Source organism: Ictidomys tridecemlineatus, chromosome X (assembly GCF_052094955.1).
Source record: "Ictidomys tridecemlineatus isolate mIctTri1 chromosome X, mIctTri1.hap1, whole genome shotgun sequence".
In the NCBI taxonomy this organism is placed as follows: Eukaryota; Metazoa; Chordata; class Mammalia; order Rodentia; family Sciuridae; genus Ictidomys; species Ictidomys tridecemlineatus.
In genome coordinates this window covers 76,441,743-76,467,432 of record NC_135493.1, presented here as the reverse complement: position 1 = coordinate 76,467,432, position 25,690 = coordinate 76,441,743, and the positions used below count along the sequence as shown (strand labels likewise).

Genomic DNA, 25,690 nt, shown 5'->3' with positions numbered 1-25,690 from the left:
AAAATGTCAGCCTCCACTTGGAGGAAGTGGGGGTATTAAGTACTCTTGCCTTCCTTGGGCTGTGGGAAGCGGTGGCAAGCTGCCTCTAAATGTTGGCAAATGTTCACCTCAAAGCTTGACCCCTTCCTGCCCGGACAGTAATTACTGGATTTTCCAGCAGTATTTAACGAGAGCAGACGGATACTGTCCCTGGCCACGGAGAAGACTACAAAAGGTACGGAATGTGCTCTCAGTGCTGGTGAACTGGAACCACGTGCACAGAATTTACCTGCATTAACCACTCAGTTGCCTACGGGTGTTTGCAGTCCTCCACCCTCCTGCTGAGACCCAATTATTTTGCCTCCAACTCTCTGGCAGTCTCTCTAATCTTCTCCAAAGCCCAATTTAATAGCCTGGACTCTTGGTGGCCCACGTGGCTCTGGCAGTTGAGTGCAGGAGACAGAGTTCAAACCCAGTCTCAACAAGTGAGCGAGACACTGTCTCTAAATAAAATGTAATAATGGCTGGGGATGTCGTTCGCTTGTCAAGAGCTCCTGGGTTCAATCCCCAGTACCAAAAAGCCAGAATTAATTAAACAAATAGATAAATAAATGACCCCCCAAAAGAAAAAAACGGAACAAAGTCAACTGTTCCCTCCTCTTCCGCCTGCATTGCTGCGATTTCTTGATGAAAGGAACTTCCGGCCCCCATTTTAACTCTTGTTGAACCACAACATTATCCAATTCGCATCTTTCAGATGACGACAAAGCACTGCGTTTCTATTCAGTTCTTTGAACATGAACCACTTAAAAATTTTTTTTTAAATACCGTGGGCAACCTAAGCAGCACGTAAACTGTCCCTGCTTTTGAGAGTAGACCTAGAGGACCTCTAACTCCCCCTCCCCCACCTCAAAAACTCCCAATTTTCATTCTAGAGGTAATCCAGACCATTTCTGCCTTGTATCAGAACTTCAGAATTGCAAATATATCAAGGATTGGGAGTGGGCAATTCAAAACAGGTACACCAAGATGTGGGGATTATTTTTTAAATGAAGTAAAAATTAGTAGGAAGATCATGGTTCTGGTGTTTTGACCTTGGGTAAATCACTAATAACTCTCCATTTTAAGTCTCATTTTCCTGTTTTCAAATTGGAGACAATTTTGTCTGCTCTAGTATCTAGCAGATTTTTTTTTTTTTTGTGAGAGAAATGGAAAAGCTATGAAAGTGTTAAAAGCCCTACAGAGAGGCTGGGTTGTGGCTCAGGGGTGCAGTGCTTCCCTAGCAGGTGTGAGGCCCTGGATTCCATCTTCAGCACCACATAAAGAAAAATAATTAAAATAAAGGTATAAAAAGCATATAGATATGTAAAGTATGAATAGATATGTAAAGTCTTGGTTATACTAGTATAAATCTATATAAGCCATTGATACAGAAGCATGTCTAGACTCAAGGACCTTTGGCACACTGCACATCTGGAATTCCTGCTCATTTCCAGGAAAACCCTACATTTAATTGGCCAACTTTTGACTTAATTTCTCATTACTTGTCTTCATTAACGCCTAGTGTTACCACATGCTGTGCTAGGGTGCCTTTCAGGGAGATAGAGGAAACCTAAAAACTTTTTCTTCCCTGATAGGATAAGATGGTTTGAAAAATATACATGTTTTTTTAAAAATGTTTGGTTTTTAGCTTTAGGCAGACACAATATCTTTATTTTTACATGGTACTGAGGATCAATCCAGTGCCTCAAGCATGCTCAGTGAGCACTCTACCACAGAGCCACAACCCCAGCCCCAAATACACATATGAACATTTAAAAACATATGAACATTTAAAAAGCTATACTATAGTTTTAAAAAATCGGTATGGTCATAATACAAAATATATTTGCAGAAATAGCACATATTACTTATAATTGATAATTTAGGGTTACAGTGAGTGAGACAGACAATACAAAAAAGGAAAGATCTCTTTCGTATGGATGGTCAGATAAGTCTACTTTACAAGCCTATATAGTTGGGAGAGCATTCCAAACATGAACACAGTGGTAGTCAGACTAGTGAACGTTTTATTCATAGTGAAGGGAATCTAGAATTGGGAAGCTATAGCTATCACAATTAAAAGGTTTCTGATGGCCTAAATAATAAACCAAAATCCACATAGCTCAGGGTTGTAATCTGACTCCATGTTATTCTGAGCAGCAAATTAACCTTTCTCCTTATTTACTTGTCTTAAGATGCACATATTGCAGATAGCCATCCAAAGGAATGAAAGACAATCCGCAGCTAAGGAAGGAGGTGTGAATATGCTGGAAGTTATTTCTGTTTACAAGGACTACCCTAGTTCATAGATGTATCAAAATTCCAGACCCTGGCAGATTACAGTCTACTAAGGACAGGTAAACTCCATATTTTAACTTGGTTACTGTCTTGAGTCCCCAAGCAGTTCTGGTTAGAGAAATCAATTTTCTTTCATGGAAGAAAATTGGGTAGCTTGAGATACCAGGTTTGATCAAGGGGAGAAAAATCTACTCCATAGAAGGGTAAAGTTGTTATTCTTAAATAACAGATGAACGTTTCACATTTATCATTGTTATAATTTGGATAAGGAATGTCCCAGAATTGTAATGCATTCCACTGGCATTTATTTTAAAAAAAAACATTAAAAAGATATAAAAAAAAGAAATGTCCCTGGTGCAGCAAGGTTCAGGGGTGAGGCATTTAGGCACTGATTAAATCATGATGGCTGTCACCTCATAAGTGGATTAATTTGTTAATGGATAAATAGACTTAAGTTCATATTGCTTAAGATATCACAGTTCAGGGTTGAAGATATAGTTCACTTGATAGAGTGCCTCCCTAGCATGCACAAGGCCCTGAGTTCAATCCCTGGCACCACCAAACAAACAAAAAAAGGATATCTCAGTTCATAAAGAGACAAGACAAGGATTTAAAAAAATCCTTACTCTTTAAAAAAAATCCTTACTCTTGAGTTAGGGCTGTAGCTCAGTGTCAGGGTACTTCCCTAGCACATATGAGGCACTGGGTTCAATCCCTATCACCACATAAAATAAAATAAAGTCATGCTGTCCATCTACAAGGATTAAAAAAAAATTTAAAAATGAAAAAAAATCTCAGTCCAGTGTTCTTTTCATTCCATTATGCCATTACCCAAAATCATGTAAAAATATCTAAAATTTAGTGAACTTTTGTTCTACCTTTCCATATTTTGTCTCAGTGAAAAATCATAAGAACACTAATAATTTCATACTATTGATATGTTTATATTAATGAGGAATGTGAGGATTAGAAAAGTAAAGTAACTTGTTCTAGATCAAAGAGCTACTAAATGGGCTGGAGTTGTGCCTCAGTGGTAAAGTACTTCCCGGGTATGTGTGAGGCCTTGGGTTTCATCCTCAGCTATAATATATATATATATATATATTATATATATATAATTATATATATATATATAATTTTATTCCATTGACAAATATAAAATTTTTTTATATAAAAAGAGCTACTAAATTGCTTAATTCAGGTCTGCCTAGCACCCGTGTACATAATCTTCATAACTATGCTGTACTGTCTAAAAGGAGCAAAGCATACTTGAAAGGATGTTCAGCCTTCCTAGAAGTTTGAACTATATTACTTATTAAATTCATTTTAAGTTTTCTTAAGTTAATAATAAAAAAGGAGCCCAACACTGCAGAGGCTGTCAAAAAGCAAGAATTTTTTTTTCAGTTTCTGATAGTGATAATATTAGAAAGTGTAAATTTTTATGGAGCACAATTTGGTACTATGCCTCAGGAGGCATTAAAGTTAATCTACCCTTTAACTTGGCAATCCTATTTCTGGGATATATTCCAAGTAAACATTTATGAATAAATTAAAAGGGATTTGTACAAAACCATAGATCGTTTTTTATTTTTCCATCGATCTTTTTATGGTGAAAAATGCAATTGTTCAAAAGCTCACGATGGATAACTGTTTAACTCCTATAATACAATGATGAAACTAGAATCTTTGAGGTTATTTTATTTAAATATAATTTCTTTGCTGCCCCACCTTCCGTTTCAGATGAAGCAATGGACTGCAAGTAAACTCTGCTATTAATTGGAATGAATACTCTCCAGTCATCAAACATGATAAACACCATGAAATATATAAGAAAACGTGTGAAGAAAATATTATAGCCACAGCTCCTATGAAAATATAATGAAAAGAGAAAGAACAAAAGACAGCCTGTGGGCTGGGAATACAACCCAGTTGGTAGAGAGCTTGCTTCCTATGCACAAGGCCCTGGTTCAATCCACAGAACCATGAAGAAAGGAAAAAAAGAAAAAAGAAAAAGGCAAACTGTGACAAGTTAGATCTTTTGGCTCACTCCTTGACTGCTCTCTGACATCTCTAGATTACTGAACAGTTAGCATTATGCTGCTTGAAGCATTGTCTGATTTAGAGATCAGACAATGAGATGATGGGGTGGCGGGAGGAAGAAGGGAGGTGGTTCTGTTCTTAACAATGCAAAGATAATTCAAAGAAAACAGAATAAGAAATACTGGAGTGGGAATCAGGCAACCTTAACTTCAGTTCCAACTCTGCCATTAAAAGCAAATCCCAGCCTCCCCTCTGGAGACAGTCATTTGTATTGGAATTGGTGAGCTCAAAGATATTTTTTTTATATATATAACATTTTATATCACTCTATAATATGGTTCCCAAAAGCTTAAAATTAAATGCAAAGAATTGGTTAGAATATCATGTTCATGAGGCCAAACCAGTGAGTTTAGATCCTGCATGCTTCCCTTGTTCTATGATCACTGTCCTCTTAACCTTGCCCGTAATCTCACAGATAGGAATCACTGATCACAGTGAGGCCTGAATCAATGTGTTTGGGATACATTCTCAAAAGTGGTATAAAAATGCCACCTGAATATTAGGAAAACAAGGCATAAGCTGCTGAAAACTGTAAGGTCAGTTTGTTGGAAGGCAATTAAAAAGATTTCAAAGGAGGCAAGACCCTCTTAAGAGGCTATGTTTGTGGCTGGGGCTGGGGTTGTGGCCCAGTGATAGAGTTTCTCACCTAGCATGCATGGGGCACTGGGTTCGATCCTCAGCACCACATAAAAATAAAGATATTGTGTCCACCTAAAAATCAAAAATAATTTTTTTTTTAAGAAGAGGCTATGTTTGGGGCTGGGGCTCAGTGGCAGAGTGTCTACTTAGCATGTGGGAGGCACTGGGTTACATCATTACCACCACATTAAAATAAACAAGTAAAATAAAAGCAAGCTGTCCAGCTACAACTAAGAAAAAAATTTTTTAAATAGAGGCTATGTTTGAAGGGAAAAAGCAAGTGGCAAGGTAAATTAGTTAGTAATCTATAGCAGTACATGCCACTGAGGTTTGCACACAAATGTGGAATATTCCAAGAAAACAAATGGAAGCCTGATAGTGGTAGCTGTTCCATCAATTTACCTCTCCTGAGAGGGGATCCCTCCATTTTCCACTGTGCCCTGTGGCTACTATGTATTGAAAGGTCCTGGTTGACAGCAATATTCTCTCCTTCATTTTACACTATTGAAAGTCCTTCCATATCCATAATCTCATACATCCTTACAATATTCTTGAAAGGCAAGAGTTACTATATTCATCCCATCTCATAAATGCACCAAAGACTCAAATATCAAAGCTGGTCAGATGTGGGGCCAGAATTTGAATCTAGAGTTTCATTCCAAGTTGATCACTCTCTCTGCAAGACCACATTCATCTACCTTAGAGGCAAAGTCTCACTAAAATCTCCAATGATCCCCTAACCTACTCTATGAAAACTTTAGGAACATCAGGGATTTATCTTTCAAAAGCATTTACAAGTCCCCTTTATATCCCTCTGCTATCTGTTTGGATTATTATTTATTCTAATCTAAATATCTACATCGCTGGGCTGGGGAGGTGGCTCTAGAAGTAAGGAGCTCGCCTGGCAGGCGCGGGGTGCTGGGTTCGATCCTCAGCACCACATAAAAGTAAAATAAAGATGTTGTGTCCACCGAAAACTAAAAAATATATATTAAAAAATTATCTCTTAAAAAAAACTACATTGCTGCCCACCTTTCGTTTGCGAAAATTCTTGTGAACTGTACACAGTTCAGGATACTTTCTTAAATATTTAAACATTTATTTTTTTTAGTTTTGGTTGGACATAATACCTTTATTTAATTATTTTTATGTGGTGCTGAGGATCGAACCCAGGCCTTGCATGTGCTAGGCAAGTGCTCTACCGATGAGCCACAACCTCAGCCAGGATAATTTCTTTGACTAAATAAATCACAACTGGACTCTCAGCTACCTCAGAGGTCTGCTAGTGGATTGGATTTCCTTATTTCTTTAACCTTCTACCAAATAATTCAATCCCAGTCCAAACTACTTGAAACATGTATTTTTTTTTTTATATCCCACACCAAACCCAGAATATAGAGCTGATTTCAGGAAACAATGTTTTCTATTTACTATAGTGTGTGTGTGTGTGTGTATTCATAAGTAGTATATTATATCAAAATAATATAAAATTGGGTATGAGAGACAAAATCAGGCTCCTGATTTTTGCTAGAAGATTACTAGTCAATTTTCTTGGTAATTACAACTGGAAAATTCTAGTATCCCCTAGAGAATTTTCTATATTTAATTATCTTATGAAGTGTTAAGTATTAATCCCAGATATTCTGGGAGCTGAGGCAAGAGGATTATAGATTTATTAGAGTAACCTGGGAAACATAGCAAGACTCTGTCTCAAAATAAAAATTTAAAAAACGATTGGGGATGGAGCTCAGTACTTGCCTAGCATGCTGGATTCAATCCCCAGTAGTACAAATAAAATAAATATGTATACAATAAATTTATGTACATGGTCACTATGTCTTGAAAGATTTGAAAGGGTCAAGACAAATATGAATATTTTTCTACTGAGGTTAACCAAAGGTAACTGGATGTACAGAAAGTAAAACCACTACTAAGGGTAGACTTTGGTATGTCAATCTCTGGGCAATTGAATTCACTCCATTTGCTTCATGATTACATCTACTGTTTTTGATCAAATAGTTGTATATTTTTCTTCTTTAGTTTTGCAAGCTATAATCTCATCACTCATTTGGAAATCTAGAAAGCTTTCTATTTTTATTCTCAATAAAAATTCCCCTTGTTCTCAAAAAGAAAAAGGTTAAGTATTCTTTACAGGCAGATTTAAAGGCACGTGGCTTCCACCCTTAATATAAAATGTAACATACAAGCACTTCCCATATAGCACATCCTACTTCACATTTAAGACCTCATCAACAAGAAGTATGTATATTTCCCTCATCCATAAAGTTTGAAAGGAGAATTTTAGGGGCTCATGGTGTAGCTCAGTGTGGAGTTCATGCTTTCATGCAGGAGGCCCTAGGTTCAATCCTCAGTGTAATTTTTTTCTTTTCAAAACAGAAATATGAAACTTCTGTGTAGGTTTAAGTGTGTCACCTCTGCCTTAATATTTTAAAATTTCAAATCTTTTTGAAATAGTACAATTACCACAAATAAAAAAATAATACAATTACCACAGGTACTGGGAAACATTCTATAGTTTTTCATGCTAAGTTGTACTTTCCTGTTTTTAATGAATTTACAAGAATTAAGCTTAGAGTAAACAAATCTAATATTATTGCATATTAATCAGTTTAAAAAGCAACTTAAATTTCTTTCATAATCTGCTGCGGAGTCAAAACTTCTGTCAAGTAACTTAACATTCCCTACTCCTTACACTATACATTTATGCTTGGTAAGTTTGTACTATTTTTTTTTTTTTGATAGTGCTGGGGATTGAACCCAGGGCCTTGTGCATGCAAGGCAAGCACTCTACCACATGAGCTATATCCAGAGGCCCCTAATTGTAAATACTCATTTTTTTAAGATGTAGATGGACACAATCCCTTTATTTTATTTATTTTTATGTGGTGCCAGGGATCGAACCCAGTAACTCACGCATGCTGTATCACCGAGTCACAACCCCAGCCCCTTCTAATTTTAATATTATACTTCATAGGTAGGCTTGCAGGGTGAATGCAACGTCATTCAAGAATAACTTTCTACTTGGCCACATGCCAAACACTGGGCAAAACAAGGGCTCCCAAACCTGATGTATGCCATAAATTACTTATAGAATCAGACATAGCACTCACCAACGTGACAAGAGGTGAAATGTGAAATACGATCTTCAAAAGGAAGAATAAGAAAGTGAAGAAGAAAAAAAGATTTGCCCCGAAACACCCAATTCACTAACATAGATTTGCACTTTATTTTAATTTTGCATCCTGAGAATAAAACTTTATCTGACAAGTGAACAACGACAGAAGCAGCAGTGAAAGTTTCAGAGAGGCAGGTATCCTTCATTTTGGCACAGCTGTATATAGGTTGAGTTCTTCCAGGGGGATCATTCCTGGACTCAAGGGAGAAAAATGAATTCATTCCACAGGCTATGGAACACTACAAGATGCATGAAAGTTCTTTGTTTGGATAGACATATCCACTATTATTCTCTTCTGGTAATGCTGTCCCAACAGGAATCCACTGTCAAAAGTAGAAATTGTAGCCTTTTCAAGCAGATGTTTTGATCAATATCCACTTTCTAGCTATTTGGATGTCCTGTTCTCACCACCAAGACTCATTTTGTACATTGTTAGTCCAAGAATGGCAAACTAGCTTGTAGATTATATAATTTCAAACATTTATAACTTTTTCCAAAGTCCAAGCATTAAAACAATTTTACACTATTTGCTTACTAGAACAAACAGAAAGTTAAGAAAATAAGCCAAGATAAAAGCTTAAATGAAATAAGCAGGAATAAAAGCAACATTTGAGAAATTATTGCCTTGATTCATCACACCAAATTTATACAGAACTACGTTAAGACTCAGAAATTGATATTTAGTCCAATGCTAGAATGTGACAGTATAACACTTTCCACATTTGCAATCCAATGTGTGTATATGAGTTACATGTACACACCTCAATGAATTAGCTCAATTACATCATCCTGAACAGAAAAAAAGCTGAAAGCAAATTCCAACCTGAAGTTATACAGCCCAATCTAGCCATCACACAGACACACACACACACACACTCTTTCTCTCTCTCTCTCACTCTCTCTCTAGCCTCCCCACCCCCCAGCATTTAATTATTTAGGGACCAGGTAAGCAATCTGTGGAAAGGGTCAAATAACCTTAGTTCCTTTATAAAAGTGGCTCCCAACATTTTTGCCATATACATCTCTTCATGATTCCTTCTTTATGTTTTCAAGTATATAATAATAATTTTTTTGTCATTTTTTTGTATTAATCAAAAGCACATAATCATTCACAGCTTCTAATCAGTGTTAACAGAAGAATTGAAAGAATATAAGCAAAATGCATGGAAATTCCATGTATTAGTTGGCTGTGTAGCAGGAATATTGTGGGTCAAAGTATGGTTTCTAGTATCTTTTTTGAAATAATGCAAAAGGATTAAGGATAACCCCACTGCTAATTTCATCTACCCCAAGTTGGGAACCACTGGTTTACATCCCCTACTTTTCCTCCCTAAATCAAGTATTAACATAATATAATAATTCATGTTTAACAAACAAGGAATCAATAACAAAATTTACTACTGATATATAGATAAACTGCAACACTCGTTCTGTGAAAGAAAAACATTACGACATGGATTTCAAGGAATCTCTTTAGAAATTACACAATTATGATATCCAGTATATATTTCTATCATCTTCAAATCACACAAATATGTGAAAAAATCCTCAATTCCCCTGTGAGGTAGGTCCAGATTATTGTCCCCACTTCAGCAATGAGGACATGAGGTACAGAGGAATTAAGCAGCAGAGCTAAGAATTAAACTAGAAGTGACTTGGGTTTGAATTCCACACCATTTCCCTCTCTACCAAATTTTATCAATTTGTTCCAAAAGATCTTTTTGAAAGTGTGGAACTTGATAAGACACTGAAGCAAATGTTGGATAGGATGTGAAACTCTTCACATTAAAACTTCAGAGTGGATCCTTCCATATCTCCATTGTTGTCACCGCTATAATTCTTGCCTGGATACCAACTCAATTGTGAGATTCCACATAGGCAAAGCTCAGAGACCTCAGACCTCAGTTCCTAGGGAATCTACATTCACTGTTATCATCAAGGTGGACTAAGGTCTAGCAGGCATCAGGTTCTTTGAGCCTATATGATATTAACACACATCAACTAGCCAGCCAGCAAGCAAACTGAACTTTTACTGTGTGCAAGGCACTGTGAGAGTTTCCACAAAGGGTAGTAGGTCTGAAAATAATCATTCTGAGATTCTGTACAATAAAACTTTCCTGTGGATTTCTAGAATCTCAGAATGTTAGATAATCTCTAATTTTCTGTCCTGTTCTAGGTTCAACCCCATAATTTTACAAACAAAAACACTGACATGCTATTTAAGTTAACTGCCTAGAGTCCACAATATTAGATCATTACTTCATATAGTATGAGTTTGACAAAGTCCACAGAAAATGGAACGTATTCTCAGGTTGCCATCATCAAAATAAAAAGGCTGGCTCAGAATCAGGTAAGGGAAATTAGGGAAAGTAAGGGATATATCTATAAATATATACCTATATCTATTTATAAATATATTTATATATTTATAATTTTATAAATAGATATAGATTTATCTTTATAGATGTATCCCTTTTTAGCCCACATAATACATGAACAGGTATTAGTAAACTATTCATTTTACTGAAAATTCTAATAGTTTACCACTTAAGGAACTTGAATAACTTGAAAATTGTTTTGCAGAATAGATTTTGCTTTAAAAGCAGACTTTGCTTTTAAAAGCAGATTTTGCTTTAAAAGGAATAGGAGGACCCAATTTTAAAGAATTTGAGCACTTATAATCAAATTAGCAAAAGTTATTTCCACTATGTGAAACTTCTCCCATTAGTCAAATGAATAAAATTTATATATCTTGCTAGACCAATATAGTAAATTCTAATGAAATATTGTTTGGGGTTTTATGTTCAAGTAGTAAGGTTTAATTTTTTTAAAGAGGTGGCTTATCTGTAAACAAAATTATAATGCTAGTGATTTTTTAAAGCTCTCATACATTTGAAAAACCCTATTCGTTCAAAGGCTTACAAATGTTACTGAACTTTACTTAAATTATCAAAAACCACAAATAAATTTCATTAAAATGGCAGAGTGAATAAAAATCAACATGATTTAATTTCTCAGACATTAGTGTTTACAAGTCATAAGAGTATGGACATTAAATACTTAAGTGGGCTTTGGTAGGATTTCAGTCAATAACCACTGTCCTTCCAAAACCATGTTAAATTACATGTTTACTAGCATTAAAATTATACAATTTTTAAGTGACTGATAGTCCTCTTCTGTAATATTTTGTCATTAATATATCACATGATTGGAGGAAAACAAGGAAACAGAATGTATAATAAATAAGAGATACTCAATATGTCATACCTAGTCGAAAGAACAATTTCTAATCTAATGATCTACTAATTCATTCACTCTGCTTCCTTCCACATTATCTTTGTTCAGAAAAAGACAAGGCACTTTTCCACTTTTAAAATTTGACTACTCGCTCCTAAATTAACATGGGGACAAGAAGGGAACAAAGCGAAGAGGACATGTCTGTAATGGGGTTAATAAATCTGTAAATAATACTTGTCTATATTTTTATCAATACTACATATGCTCTTGGCCTTTTGGATGAGCTTTAAAATTATCAATTCAATCAATTTGTTAGGACAGAATCTTTGACCAAACAAGAAGCATTGGAAAATGAATTTCAAAGAACTATTTTAACTTGTAACTTTAACACCTACTGAGATTTATATACTTTGGCAAATACATGTCATTTTTCTCTGAAAACCACCATGGAAGATTTCATAAAGGAATATTATACAACAAATTCAAAATTACTTTTTTCAATTGAAAAACAACTTTCACAAAACATAACCCAATGGAAAAATACAAGTATGCTCTATCCTGAGGATAAAAATAAAAGCCTCAGTGGGGGAGGAATATTAATTCTCTTGTCATTTCAGTATTCACTGATGTCAATCTCATTAAAAAAGAAAACAACTCCCCCCCAACACTCCAAAATACCCAATTGCTAATCAGCCTCCTAAAAGGGAAAACAGTTTGAAAAAGCCATCACAGGAGAAAGTGATAGGAAAAAAAAAAAAAGAAAATTGGGTGTTTTCTGGGTAGTTTAAGAAATTAAGATTAATTAACCAGAATAATGAAAACTAAAAAAAAAGTGATTCGTTAAAATTAAAATTACACATTCTGTCAAATTGTTTTTATGACAAATACAATTGTGTCTTGAATTCTATGTTCTGTTACCTCCAGACACACTATTCTTAATATCTGTTTCATGGAAACAATTCACCACTTCCCGTTCTTTAAACAAAACCAAGTATGATTTATACATGGCAGAAAAAGTTACTATGATAACCATATGTTCAAATTCTAAGGTTACAGGAAAAATGAGATTATAAGGGTTGACATTTAAAAACAATTATTCTATCAGTGATAATTAGAAATTCTATATTATGCTGGCAATCAGTTTTGGTATTAAAATGTCACAGTCTGAAGCATAATTTTAATGACATTAGCTGGAACGTAAACCACAAATACAATTTTTCCCTGATCTTAACTAGAAAACAAGACAGTGGGTATGTATTTTCAGAGGTTTCCACCATTTCTATAAAAATACACCTTCAATTTTGCAGCAGGCAGACACATGACATTTGCAGGCATACATAATATATTAAAAGAGAACCGGGGTGGGTGGTTGGGTGGCATGGGGACAATGGAGCTCCACAGAGTCTTTGTGCAAACAATCATAATCTCCTATCACATAGTGTCTCTTTTTTTCTTTTTCTAATGGTCAAGGACTGTGAACTTCAAATTAGGAATGAATTTTAAAAGTAGCCTAAAAAGGTTTCACCTTATGTGAAGAAATGATTGTTCTCTTCACTGGGATGAATGCTTGCCTAAAAAAGCTTACTAAAAGCAGCAAGATTGTAAGGTGACAAATAGAATATTATTCAATCCCAGACACTTTAAATTTATCTTTAGCACTATGAATTACAAATACTGCCTAGACACAGGCAAACATCTGTCTTTTACATGAAGTGATACAAAGCTTTTGTTACACTAAAATTCAAAATTAGTAGAAGAGGAGTGGTATTGTCATTTTAATTGTGAAGAGAAATAGCTCACATACCAATCCAAAGGCTGGCTACTTGGGTGGTAAATGTACCAACTAAAATACTTTTGTCTAAACACCTTTCTTCATTAATAATTTCCAAATGTTTAAAAAAATCCTCAAAAAGAGGATTAAAAGTATTTTATTAACCATGATTCAGCCACTCCATATTATCTTGGTGTAACTTAAGTAGCTCTGTTTCCCAAAACAGACTATCTGAACTCCAGATAAAGGTTAGCAGTAGGTTTCATGGGACTCTAGATTACCTCCCAAGACAAGTAAAATCTCAAGATACTTCTTAAAAGTCAAAATAGTGTGTATTTTCAAAGGAAAGGCAATATTCAAAGGGAAAGAAATGAAGGACAGTGAGGCTGTGAAATTGCCAGATGTCAAATAAATTCTTTTGGGGTGGGGGTGGAGTTCAAAAAAGGAAATACTGAATTAAATGGCAAAAAATAAGGTTCTTGGGTTTGGATGCAATGCACAAAGATTATCTGAGATAATGACTTCAATTTTAATCCACTTGTTACATTGGGCAACCCTGCCCTACACCTGAAATTTTAACATGTTTATTATGGCTTTGCCATAAAACAGCATGTTAACGTCTCTACATTCAAAAGGATGCTTGCAAACGACATTCATATTAAAATCTATGCGAATTGTTGGCAATACAATAAGAGTAATATTACATTCTGTAAACCATGGCATAACCTATTTTACATTATGCAAAGAGACAATATTTACAAGTGTTTAGGAGTTTAAATATTTTATCCACTAACATAAGTGATACTTTAGCAAAGTGCAGGACAAACCATTGCTATTAATTGCATGTCCTTTAAAAGCAGAGTAAAACCATTTCTAAAAGCTACCAAAAGCTTATTTAAGTGTGTCCAGTAAGGGATTACAGAGCATTAAGTAGCCTAAAAAATGATGCATATTTAGAAACAGTGAGTATGAAAATTATAAGGCAGCATGCTCAAAACAAGGTTTTTGTTTTTTGAACACCAGCACTGATGTTTTACTTTTAGTGGCAACTGTGTGTGTGTGTGTGTGTGTGTGTGTGTGTGTGTGTGTACACACATATGTATATGTGTATTTATTTAAAAACTGAGAGTGCAAAACACAAGCCTCATTTTACAACAAAAAAATGTGCAAATTATCTTCTTAAACCAACAAAAATAAAAGAGTGAGGAGAATACTCTACCATTATAAAGAATAACTTGAACACAGCGAAGGAGACCATCTTCATTCCATAATCATCTACAAGGCACTAAGGGTAGGAAATGACAGGAAACACAGAAGTGACTGAATAAAACTCCTCAGTCAGGTCGGAATATGGGATATTTTGGTAAGAATTCTATTAGTATAACCTGCAAAATAAAAACAAACAAGAATATGTTGACAAAATGTTTTTAAATTAATATAACTTATATATAACCCAGAAAAGCTTATACTCATTGTCACATGACTATCTTTTGATCCTATATTATAAAAAGTAAAGGAAATACATAAAACAGTTATGTAAATAACTTACCATAAGTTGTGATTAGATTGGGGATTCAAAAATTAAACAGGTAAACAAAATTACTTCCCGTAGCTAACAGTTGTTATTACCTGATTTACAATAACTATTCGTTTGAGGGAAGAGAAGCTAACCCTATTACTTATCATATGCTCCCTTCACCTGTATTTTAAAAATCAAAGTAGAAAGAATTAAAACTGTTGTATAGATTACAAAATAATTATTATGCTTGTGTATTTTTCCATCAAAGCATTAGTTGAGGATTACTATCTTTTGCAAGTTGTATGTGAAAAATATGAGCATCCAAATGGATTGACTAAAATAGTTTATTCACAGGAAGGTTCAAAATAATAAAAACAAGATTTTTGTGTGTGTGTTTATTTTTTTTAGTTTTAGGTGGACACGATATCTTTGTTTTATTTTTACATGGTGCTGAGAATCGAACCCAGGGCCTCACACATGTGAGCGCGCTACCACTTGAGCCACATCCCCAGCCCAAAACAAGATATTGTTGAAGGTTATATCAATAATAGATTTTAGTTTTGTGGTCATTGTCACATTTTTCTAAAAACTATTCAAAGTGAAGAGATACTATAATAATCCTTGTTTATGAGATGCAAATTGATGTTTATTATTAAATATATATTGTATGTCAGAAGCCTGAAGCTAGGATAAATTTAATATTTTTAATGTTAATAATGCTATATGTGATTTTATGTTACGACCAAGGTTGTATAGCTTTCAGTAAAAAAATAAAAAAAAACTGAACCTGCATTAAAACCTTTTTTCACTAAAAGTTAAATGTCAGTCAAGAAAAAAACAAATACTCCATTGTGTATAAATGCCACATTTATACACATTTATACACAAAAAATGCACTAAAAAATGACAAAATCATGGAATTTGCAGGGAAATGGATGGCACTAGAGCAGATTATGCTAAGTGAAGCTAGCCAATCCCTTAAAAACAAATGCCAAATGTCTTCTTTGATATAAGGAGAGCAACTAAGAACAGAGCAGGGAGGAAGAGCATGAGAAGATTACCATTAAACAAGGATGAGAGGTGAGAGGGAAAGGGAGAAAGAAGGGAAACTGCATGGAAATGGAAGGAGACTCTCACTCACTGTTATACAAAATTACATATAAGAGGAAGTGAGGGGAAAGGAAAAAAAAACAAGAGAGGGCTGGGGATGTGGCTCAAGCAGTAGCACGCTAGCCTGGCATGCACGGGTTCGATCCTCAGCACCACATACAAACAAAGATGTTGTGTCCGCCGAAAACTAAAAAATAAATATTAAAAAATTCTCTCTCTCTCTCTCTTAAAAAAAAAAACGAGAGAGAGAGAGAGAGAGAGAGAGAGAGAGAGAGAGAGAGAGAGAGAGAGATGAATTACAGTAGATGGGGTGGAGTGGAGTGGAGTGGAGGGGAGGCGGGATAGTAGAGGATAGGAAAGGCAGCAGAATACAACAGACACTAGTATGGCAGTATGTAAAAATGTGGATGTGTAACCGATGTGATTCTGCAATCTGTATACAGGGGGAAATGGGAGTTCATAATCCACTTGAATCAAATGTATGAAATATGATATGTCAAGAGCTTTGTAATGTTTTGAACAACTAATAATAATAATAATAAAAGAAAAAACAAGCCAAAGTATGAATTCAGATTTCAGAAGTTAATTTCTATTTTACGTAAGTTTTGATAAGATTACATTTAGAAATATTTGTCCAGTAGAAGCTGTTCTTACCACCATATGCTGCGGTTTGTGACTGTGTTAAAAGAAGATAAGATTGTACAATATTTTTAGATGAGCACACTAGTTGAGACTTAACATCTAAAAAATCGTAAACTTTCAAGATATTTTAGGTTGGCTACAAAGCTAAAGAAGATGTAAGCAATCTGAGGAGAAAAAAATAGCTGACAGATGATAAATATAATAAAATGTTACATTTAGGATGAAATCAAAAAAATTTAAGTAAAACAACTTCATACTTACATACTCCATCATATTGCTAGTTTCGCATTTCCTTTTAGTCAACTTCCAGTGCAAAGCAAGCTAAGAAAGTACAGTATTGTTAAGAATTTTATATTAACTTAAACTAATTACAATTACAACCTATACATCTGAGTTAAGTCACAGCAAATAATATAGGCATAAGATACAAAACAGCACTTAAAATACCTTATAAAACGATCTATTAAATAGTTGAATATTAGTTCTCTAATCCTTTCATGGCTTGAAAAAATCCCCATTTAGTACTTTTTTCAATAAATAAATGAGGCACCCATTTGCTTAGCATTTCTTACCTTGTGATATAATCTGTTATTTTCCCACTCTAATAACTTCTGAATTGATCTTCTGGTCTGAGGAAAAGGATAAAGACTTTGTTACAAGATGAACTGCAGAACTTTGTTTACTCTGTGTATCTATAGTTTCCTGTTTACTTGTAAATTCCCATTTATTTCTCCTCTTGGTTTTCTATTATAAATCAGAAAAAAATGCAATGTGACTGATAGCAACCACCAAGTTAAAGTTAAGTAAAAGAAGAGGCAAACAAATGGAAAACGTTCTACTTTTAAAATAATTAAACAAAATAAATTTAAATAAATGTTATGTTACATTATGAAAGGGATGTTGCAAATATAATAAACTCAGAGGGCTCATTTACAGTTGGTTAAATCAGCAACAATGCCAGCTGGAATATATCTTGGGGTCATTACACTTGACAGAATCCAGACAAAATCAGGATACAAAATAAAGAAATTGAATTAGTAATTAAGAATCTTTCCACAAAGAAAAAAAAAAAAACAGGACCAGATGGCTTCAATGATAAATCTACCAAACATTTTAAAAACATCAATCCTTCACATATTTTCAAAAAAATAGAGGGAACACTTCCCAACTCATCATCTGAGGATTGATACCAAAGCTAGACAAAGACATCACAAATGCATAAAGAAAACAAAAGATGAGTATCCTTCAATAATATAAACACAAAATTCTCAACAATACTAGTTTGAATCATGTGTAAATGGAATCCATCCAAGGAATACAAAAAAATGAACTAACATAATATATTACATGAACAAAAGACAAAAAACATGTGATTGTCTTAGTAGATTTAGAAGACGCACAGACAAAATCCAACATCCATTAATTTAAAAAACCCTGGAGCCTGATGCAGTGATAGTTGTCTGTATTCCCAACAACTGGGGAGGCTTAAGCACGAGGATCACAAATTTGAGGTCAGCCTCAGCAACTTAGTGAGGTCTTAAGCAACCTTGTCTCAAAATAAAAAATGAAAAAAAGTCTGGGTGTATAGCTCTGAGGTTAAGTGTCCCTGGGTCCAAACCCAAGTACAAACAAACAAACAGACAGGGCTGAGGATGTGGCTAGGTGGTTAATCACCTCTAGGTTCAATTCCTAATATCAAAAACAAAAACCCTGAAATATTAGGACTAGAGGGGAACTTCCTTGGCCTCATAAAGAACAGCTATGGAAAACCTACAGCTACCATCATACTTTATGGAGACAAACTAAATGTTTTCCCCCTAAGACTGGGAACAAGACAAGGTCGTTTTCTCCCACCACTTTTTTTTCAACACCATATTGAAAGTTGTAGCCAGAATAATAAACAAAAGGTATCCGGATTGGAAAAGAAAAAACTGTCTTCATTCACAGACAAATGATTCTGTTGTAGAAAACCCCAAGGAAACCACTAAAACACTACTAGAACTATAAGTGATTTAGCAAGTTTGCAGAATAAAAGACTGTGGTAAGTAGAATTCTGGCTTCTATGATCTTGAACCCCTAGCATTTCACCTGTGAATATTGTTACATTACAGGGCTGGGGATGTGGCTCAAGCGGTAGCGCGCTCGCCTGGCATGCATGCGGCCCGGGTTCGATCCTCAGCACCACATACAAACAAAGATGTTGTGTCCGCTGAGAACTAAAATATCAATATTAAAAATTCTCTCTCTAAAAAAAGAACTAGAAAAACAGCAAACTAAGCCCAACACTTTTTATTATCATAATTATTAACATTGTACAAATTAATGGGTTTCACTCTGGCATTTCCACACATACATATATCAAGCTTTGATTTTTGTCTCCCTTCCCTTCTCCTATCCTCTTCTACCACCTCCCATTCCGTGTCCCCCAACCTCTCCTAATCTCTTATAGCCTCACTTCTACTTTCAGGTCATTTTTTTTTCCTTTTAGTTTACACATGAGAAAAAATGTGTGATACTTGTCTTTCTGTGTCTGGTGTATTTTGCATAAAATGATGTCTTCCAGTTCCATCATTTTCCTGCAAATGACATTTTATCTTATGGATGAATAATACTACATTGTGTATATATGCAATATTTTCTTTATCCATTCATATGATGGGCCCCTAGGATAAATCCATATCATGGATATTGTGAATAACACCTCAATAAGCAGGGATCTCTTTTGTATGCTGATATCATTTCCTTTGGATATATACCCAGGAGTAGTATAGCTGAATTATATGGTAGTTGTATTTTTCAGATTTGGGGGGGAACCTCCATACTGTTTTCCATAGTGGTTATACCAATTTACATTCCCACCAAGAGCATATAAAGATTTCCTTTTCTTCACATCATCTCCAACATTTTTTTATTGTAGCCATACTGACTGGAGTGAGATGGAACATCAATGTAGGTTTGATCTGCATTTCCCAATCACTTTTTAAATTTATTATCTTGTAGTTCAGTGGTTTTTTATTTTTTTGTGGTGCTGGGAAATTGAGCCCAGAGCACTCTACCAACAGACCTATATATATTCCCAGCCTCATTTCCCTATCACTAAAGATATTTTTTTTCATATAATTATTGGTCTTTTGTATTTCTTCTTTTAAAAAGTGTCTGTTCAAATCATTTGTCCATCTTTCAAAATATTTTTATTACTGATGGACCTTTATTTATTTATATGTGGTGCTGAGAATCAAACCCAGTGCCTCACACATGCTAGACAAGTGATCTACCACTGAGCCACAACCTCAGCCCCATTTGTCCTTTTTTTTTTTTGGTCATGCTGGGGATGGAACCCAGAGCCTTGTGCAAATGAGGAAAGCACTCTACCAATGGGCTATATTCCCAGCCCTGTCCATTTTTAATTGACTTACTTGTTCTTTTGTTGTTCAGTGTTTTTTTTGAGTTCCTTATATATTCTAAATATTAACCTTCCTCAGATATATAGCTGAAAAATATTTTCTCCCATTTGGTAGATTGTCTCTGTTGATTGTTTTCTTTGCTGTGCAGCTTTTAAATTTGTGTAATCCCAATAGCTAACCAATAGAACTGTGCCCTTTCAAGATGAATGGATAAAGAAAATGTGGTATATATAAACAATGGAATTATTCAGCCATAAAGAAAAATGAAATTATGCCATTTGCTTGAATATAAATGGAACTGGAGACTATCAGGCTAAGTGAAACAAACCAATCCCCCCAAACAAAGGCCAATGTTCTCTGTGATATATGGATGCTAACACACAATGTGGGGGTAGGGAAGAATAGAAGTACTTTGGATTAGACAAAGGGGAATGAAGGGAAGGGAGGGGGAATGGGAATGGGAAAGACAGTTGAATGAATTCGACATGAATTTATATATGAATATACGAACAGTGTAATTCCCCATTGTGTATGCATAATGTCAAAATACATTCTACTATAATGTATAAATAAAAAATAAATAAATTTGTATAATCCCATTTATCAATTCTTGCTTTTGTTTTTTGGGCTATTAGACTCCTATCCAGGAAATCACTGTTTGTACCAATATCTTAGTCTTTTCTGTATGTTTTCTTCACATAGTTTCAAATCTTACCTTAACATCTTAGATCTATTTTGGATTGATTTTTGTTCAGGGTGAGAGATAGGGACCTAGTTTCAATCCTCTTCATGTGGATATCCAGGTCAAGGATGTTGGGGGGGGAAGGCACACTCATACATTGCTGGTGACACTGTAAACTGGTGCAACTAATCTGGAAAGCAGTATGGAGATTCCTTAGAAAACTTGGAATGGAACCTCCATTTGACCCAGCTACTCTACTCCATGGTCTATACCCAAAGGACTTAAAATCAGCAAACTGGAGTAATATAGCCACATAATTGTTTACAGTAGCTCAAGTCACAATAGCTAAACTGTAGAACTAACCTAGATGCCCTTCAATAGATGAACAGATTAAGAAAATGTGGTATATATAAACAACAGGATATTACTCAGCATTAAGAGAATAAAATTATGGCATTTGCAGGTAAATTATCCGGATAGAGTTGGAAAATATCATGCTAAGTGAAGTAAACTAATCCCAAAAATACAAAGGCCAAATGTTCTCTCTGATAAGTGGATTCTGGTCCATAAAGGGGGGGGGGACATGGGAAAAATGGAGGAACTGTGATTAGGCAAAAGGGAGGGAAGGAAAGAGAGGGGACATGGGAGCAGGAAAGATGGTGGAATGAGATGGACATCATTACCCTAGGTACACGTATAACTACACATATGGTGTGACTCTACATCGTGTACAACCAGAGAAATGAAGAGCTGTGCTGAAATTGTGTACAATGAAACAATATGCATTCTGCTGTCATATATACCTAATTAAAATAAATAAATTGAAAAAGACACACAAAAACCTTGTATTCTATACTTAAAATCGCTAAGAAGTTAGATCTTATATTAAGCATTCTTACTGAAAAGAAAAATAGTAAAAGTGGTAGGAGGAATCTTTGAGAGGTACTGGATATGTTTGTTGGCCTTGGTACTGGTGATGATTTCCAGGTTATATATTCATTGTCAAATTCACTGAGATACAATAAATATGTACAGGAGAACAGACTGAATACTTATGTCCCTCTCCCTCAAATACAGAGGTGGGCCATTTGGGAGGTGATTAGAGTTGAGTTAGGCAATTCTACTATATGAGGACAAAATAGGCTCCATCTATTACCTAAGAAAGTGGGCCTTCACCATTCACCAGATCTGCTAGTACCTTGTGTATGATGCTGAACTATAGGAAATCATTTCTTTTTGTTTGTAAGCTACTCAGTTTAAGGTATTTTGTTATAGCAGCCTGAACAAATTAAGGTATAAAGTTCTTTACATGTCAATCACACCTAAAAAAGTGGTTTACCTAAAAAAGGAAAATCAATATACTTTAATGATAAACACTGAATGCATTAAAAATAAGGAATATTGGGGCTGGGGATAGAGCTCAGGTGGTAGAGTGCTTGCCTTGCATGTACAAAGCCCTGGATTCAATCCCTAGCAGGACACACACACACACACACCAAAAAAAAAAAAAAAAAAAAGGAAGGAAGGAACCTTATTCAACATGTTATGGACATATATCAAAAACATATGGCTAGGGCTGGGGATGTGGCTCAAGCGGTAGCGCGCTCGCCTGACATGCGTGCGGCCCGGGTTCGATCCTCAGCACCACATACCAACGAAGATGTTGTGTCCGCCGAGAACTAAAAAATAAATATTAAAAAAAAAATTCTCTCTCTCTCTCCTCTCTAACTCTCTCTAAAAAAAAAAAAAACATATGGCTAACATTATAATAAATGGTAAAAGAATGAAAGATATTTTTCAAAGTTAGAAACAAGATAACAATAACTGGAAATTCTAGCCAGAGGAATTAGGCAAGAAAAAGCATCCAAATTGGAAGGGAAGAAGCAAAATGGTCTTTGTTCACAGATGACATGATTTTATAGTAGTAAATCCTAAAAAATCCACAAAAAATCTGAGACCTACCTAACACATATAGCAATGTTGCAGGATATATATCCATTACAATCAAGTGTGCTTCTATAAAACAATAAACAATCTGATGGAAATTAAGAAAATAGTTGTATTTACAATAGCAGAAAAAATACTTAGCAGTAAATTTAACCAAGGAAACAAAACACATGCAGAAAACTGTAAAACACTGCAGGAAAAAATTATATATACTTAAATAAATGCAAACATCCTCAGTCTATGGATGGGAAGACTTTATATTGTTAAAATGAAAATATGATCCAAAATAATCAATAAATTCAGTGCAATCTCTATCAGAATCCCAAAGACTAGTTTTTTTTTGATAAAAATATAAAATTCCATTCATATGAATCTCCAGGCACCCCCATTAGCTCAACAATCTTAAAACTGAAGAGCAAAGTTAGGTAACTCATACTTCCTGATTGGACAAATTACTATAAAAGCTACAGTAATAAAAAATATGTGGTATATAAATTACAGACATATGACCCAATGCAGTAGAATAAAAAGTCCAGAAAAGAACTTCAAGAATGTCAACCATTCAACATTCTCAACAAATGTTACATGGAAAATTGGACATTCACAGGTAAAAAATGAAGTTGAAGCTGTGCCTTATACTACCTATAAAATTAACTCAAAATTCATCAAAGAACTAAATATAAGAGCTAAAACTATAAAATTCTTATAGGAAAATGGGAGATAATCTTGATGACACTGAGTTTTGTAATGATTTCATGAATATGATGCCTAACACAGTCAAGAAGAGATAAAAAGTGTAATTGGACTTCATCAAAATTAACAACTTTTGTGTATTAATAGTATTATCAATAGAATAAATAGATAAACCATAGAGCGAGTACTGCAAATCATATAATCTGGAAAGGGATTAATAGCTAGAATATATAAAAACATCCACAACTTAAGAACAGATAAACAATCTAGTAACAAAATAGACAAAAGACCTGAACAGACATATCTGCAAAAATATTTACAAGGATTGGGGGTATAGCGCAGTGGTAGAGAACCTGCCTTGTATGTATGTTGGTGAAGATCTGGATAAATTGGAACTCTTATGGACTCCTGGTGGGGATGCAAAATGGTACAGATTGTATGGAAAACATTTTGGTGGTTCCTTAAAAAGGTAAACAATTGCCATATGATCCAGCAATTGCACTCCTAGGTCATATCCCAAAGCACTGAAAGCAGAGACTCACAGAGATGTTCATCAGAACATTACAATACACAGTAGCTGAAAGATAGAAACAACCCAAGTGCCAATCAATAGATGAATGGATAAACAATATGTGGTACATAAATAAAATGGATTGCTACACAGCCATAGAAAGCAATGAACTTCTGAAACATGATTCGGTAAGGATGAACCTCAAATACTTTTTGGTAATCAAAATAAGCCAAGTACAAAAGGAAAAATATGATATTATTTTACTTATATGAAGTATCTAGAATTGGCAAACATGTAGAGATGGAAAATAGGTTAGGAGTTCTAGGTTCTGAAGGAAGGGGAAATGGAACTTATTACTTAGTGGCTATGAGTTTGGAGTAATGAAAAAGCTTTGGAAATAGATAATGGTAATAGGTGTAAAACACTTTGAATATAATTTAAAGCCTCTGAATTGTACACTTAAAAGGGTTTATTAGCTAAGAGAGAGGAATTTCTAGATGATAGAAAGATGATCCCACTCTCTGATGAAAGCATTGAGCTCTAAATAATTTAAAGCTGACTGAACACAATTTGTAATGGAAGTTTAGGAACCCCCAAAAGAAGCAAATATGAATTTGAAATACTTATTTAACATCCATGGCCAAGAGGACACAGGTTCATATAAAAAGGAATTCAGTTTCTCAAATTAACATATATGCCATGCTAAGACCAGAAAAAATATAATTATGATGTCAATGTCTGATTAAGCTGGAAATGTCAACAAAAAGATAAATGTTATTTAAAAGAGCCAATGGAATTCTGAAATTAGAGTATAAGAACTGAAATTTAATAATTCAATATAAGGGCATAAAAGCAGAGTTGAGGAAGTAGATAAAAAAATCATGGACTTGAAGACAGATTAAACAGCTGGGTGTGGTGGTGCACGGCTATAATTCCAGCTACTCTGGAGGCTAAGACTGGAGGATAACAAATTTGAGGCCCATCTGGGTAACTTAGTGAGACTCTATCTCAAAATAAAAATTTTAAAAAAGGAGCTAGGGATATAGCTCAGAGGTATAACACTTATCTAACATGTGAAGGGCCTAGGTTTGATCCCCAATACTAGGAGAAAAGGCAGATTAAAAGCAATTGTGCAATCTTAAGAACAAAGAGAAAAAAGAATAAAGGAAAATGACCGAGGCCTGAAAGAAATGTTAGACATCATTAAGTTTACCAACATATATATAAATGGGAAGAAGAGAGAGCAAGAATTAAACAGAATAACAAAATAATGGCAGAAATCGTCTCTAGTTTTATGAAAAATATTTATTCACACATCCGAGAAATTCATGGAATTCCAAGTAGGATAAATACAATGTGATCCAATAGAGACGTCTTCAGAAAGACAGAAAATGCTAAAAGCAGCAAGATGAAAATGACTTGTCGTTTATAAGATTAACAGCTTACTTCTCATTAGAAACAATGGAGGATAAGCAATCAAAATTAATAAATAGAAAGAAAATAAATGCCAAACAAGAATCCAATGTGTAGCAAAAATAACTTTAAAAGATGAAGGTCCAGGGGGCTGGCGATGTGGCTCAAGCGGTAGCGCGCTCGCCTGGCATGTGTGCGGCCCGGGTTCGATCCTCAGCACCACATACCAACAAAGATGTTGTGTCCGCCGAGAACTAAAAAATAAATATTAAAAATTCTCTCTCTCTCTCTCTCTCCCCCCTCTCTCACTCTCTCTTTAAAAAAAAAAAAAAAAGATGAAGGTCCACATAGGAATGAAAAGAGTTTAAAACTAATCTCTCCTGACCACACAAGAAAAAATGGAATAAACTGACAATCAACAACTCCTTTCAGATCTATCCAAGAGGTGAGTGAGATGGTGGTGTATATGAGTGCACCAAATATTGAGGAAACAAAAAGGCAAACACA

General features: G+C 34.7%; 2 protein-coding genes and 1 long non-coding RNA gene across 6 annotated transcripts in view; 1 reads left to right on the top strand and 2 right to left on the bottom strand.

Moving 5' to 3' along the window:
• The window catches only part of LOC144371601 (uncharacterized), a 77,794-nt gene extending 63,268 nt beyond the window's left edge, over window positions 1–14,526 (bottom strand). The window contains exon 1 of one of the 2 annotated variants that reach the window (XM_078033969.1): window positions 14,482–14,526. In XM_078033969.1, the coding sequence (XP_077890095.1) occupies window positions 14,482–14,526 (45 nt within the window). Of the gene's footprint in view, window positions 1–268; window positions 681–14,481 lie in introns of those variants that run through there. The other variant, XM_078033968.1, reaches the window with a different exon arrangement.
• Window positions 18–4,706, top strand: LOC106145278 (uncharacterized). The gene is made up of 3 exons (XR_001230136.4): window positions 18–214; window positions 2,217–2,378; window positions 4,060–4,706. It is a non-coding gene; the product is annotated as an uncharacterized LOC106145278 (long non-coding RNA).
• The window catches only part of Chic1 (cysteine rich hydrophobic domain 1), a 46,319-nt gene continuing 28,910 nt past the window's right edge, over window positions 8,282–25,690 (bottom strand). The window contains exons 4-6 of one of the 3 annotated variants that reach the window (XM_021734664.3): window positions 17,106–17,162; window positions 16,795–16,854; window positions 8,282–14,647 (exon numbers count right to left, since the gene is read on the bottom strand). In XM_021734664.3, coding sequence (XP_021590339.1) covers window positions 14,597–14,647; window positions 16,795–16,854; window positions 17,106–17,162 — 168 coding nt within the window. In that variant the 3' untranslated portion in view covers window positions 8,282–14,596. Of the gene's footprint in view, window positions 14,648–16,794; window positions 16,855–17,105; window positions 17,163–20,526; window positions 20,810–25,057; window positions 25,438–25,690 lie in introns of those variants that run through there. The other 2 variants (XM_078033964.1, XM_078033965.1) reach the window with 2 other exon arrangements.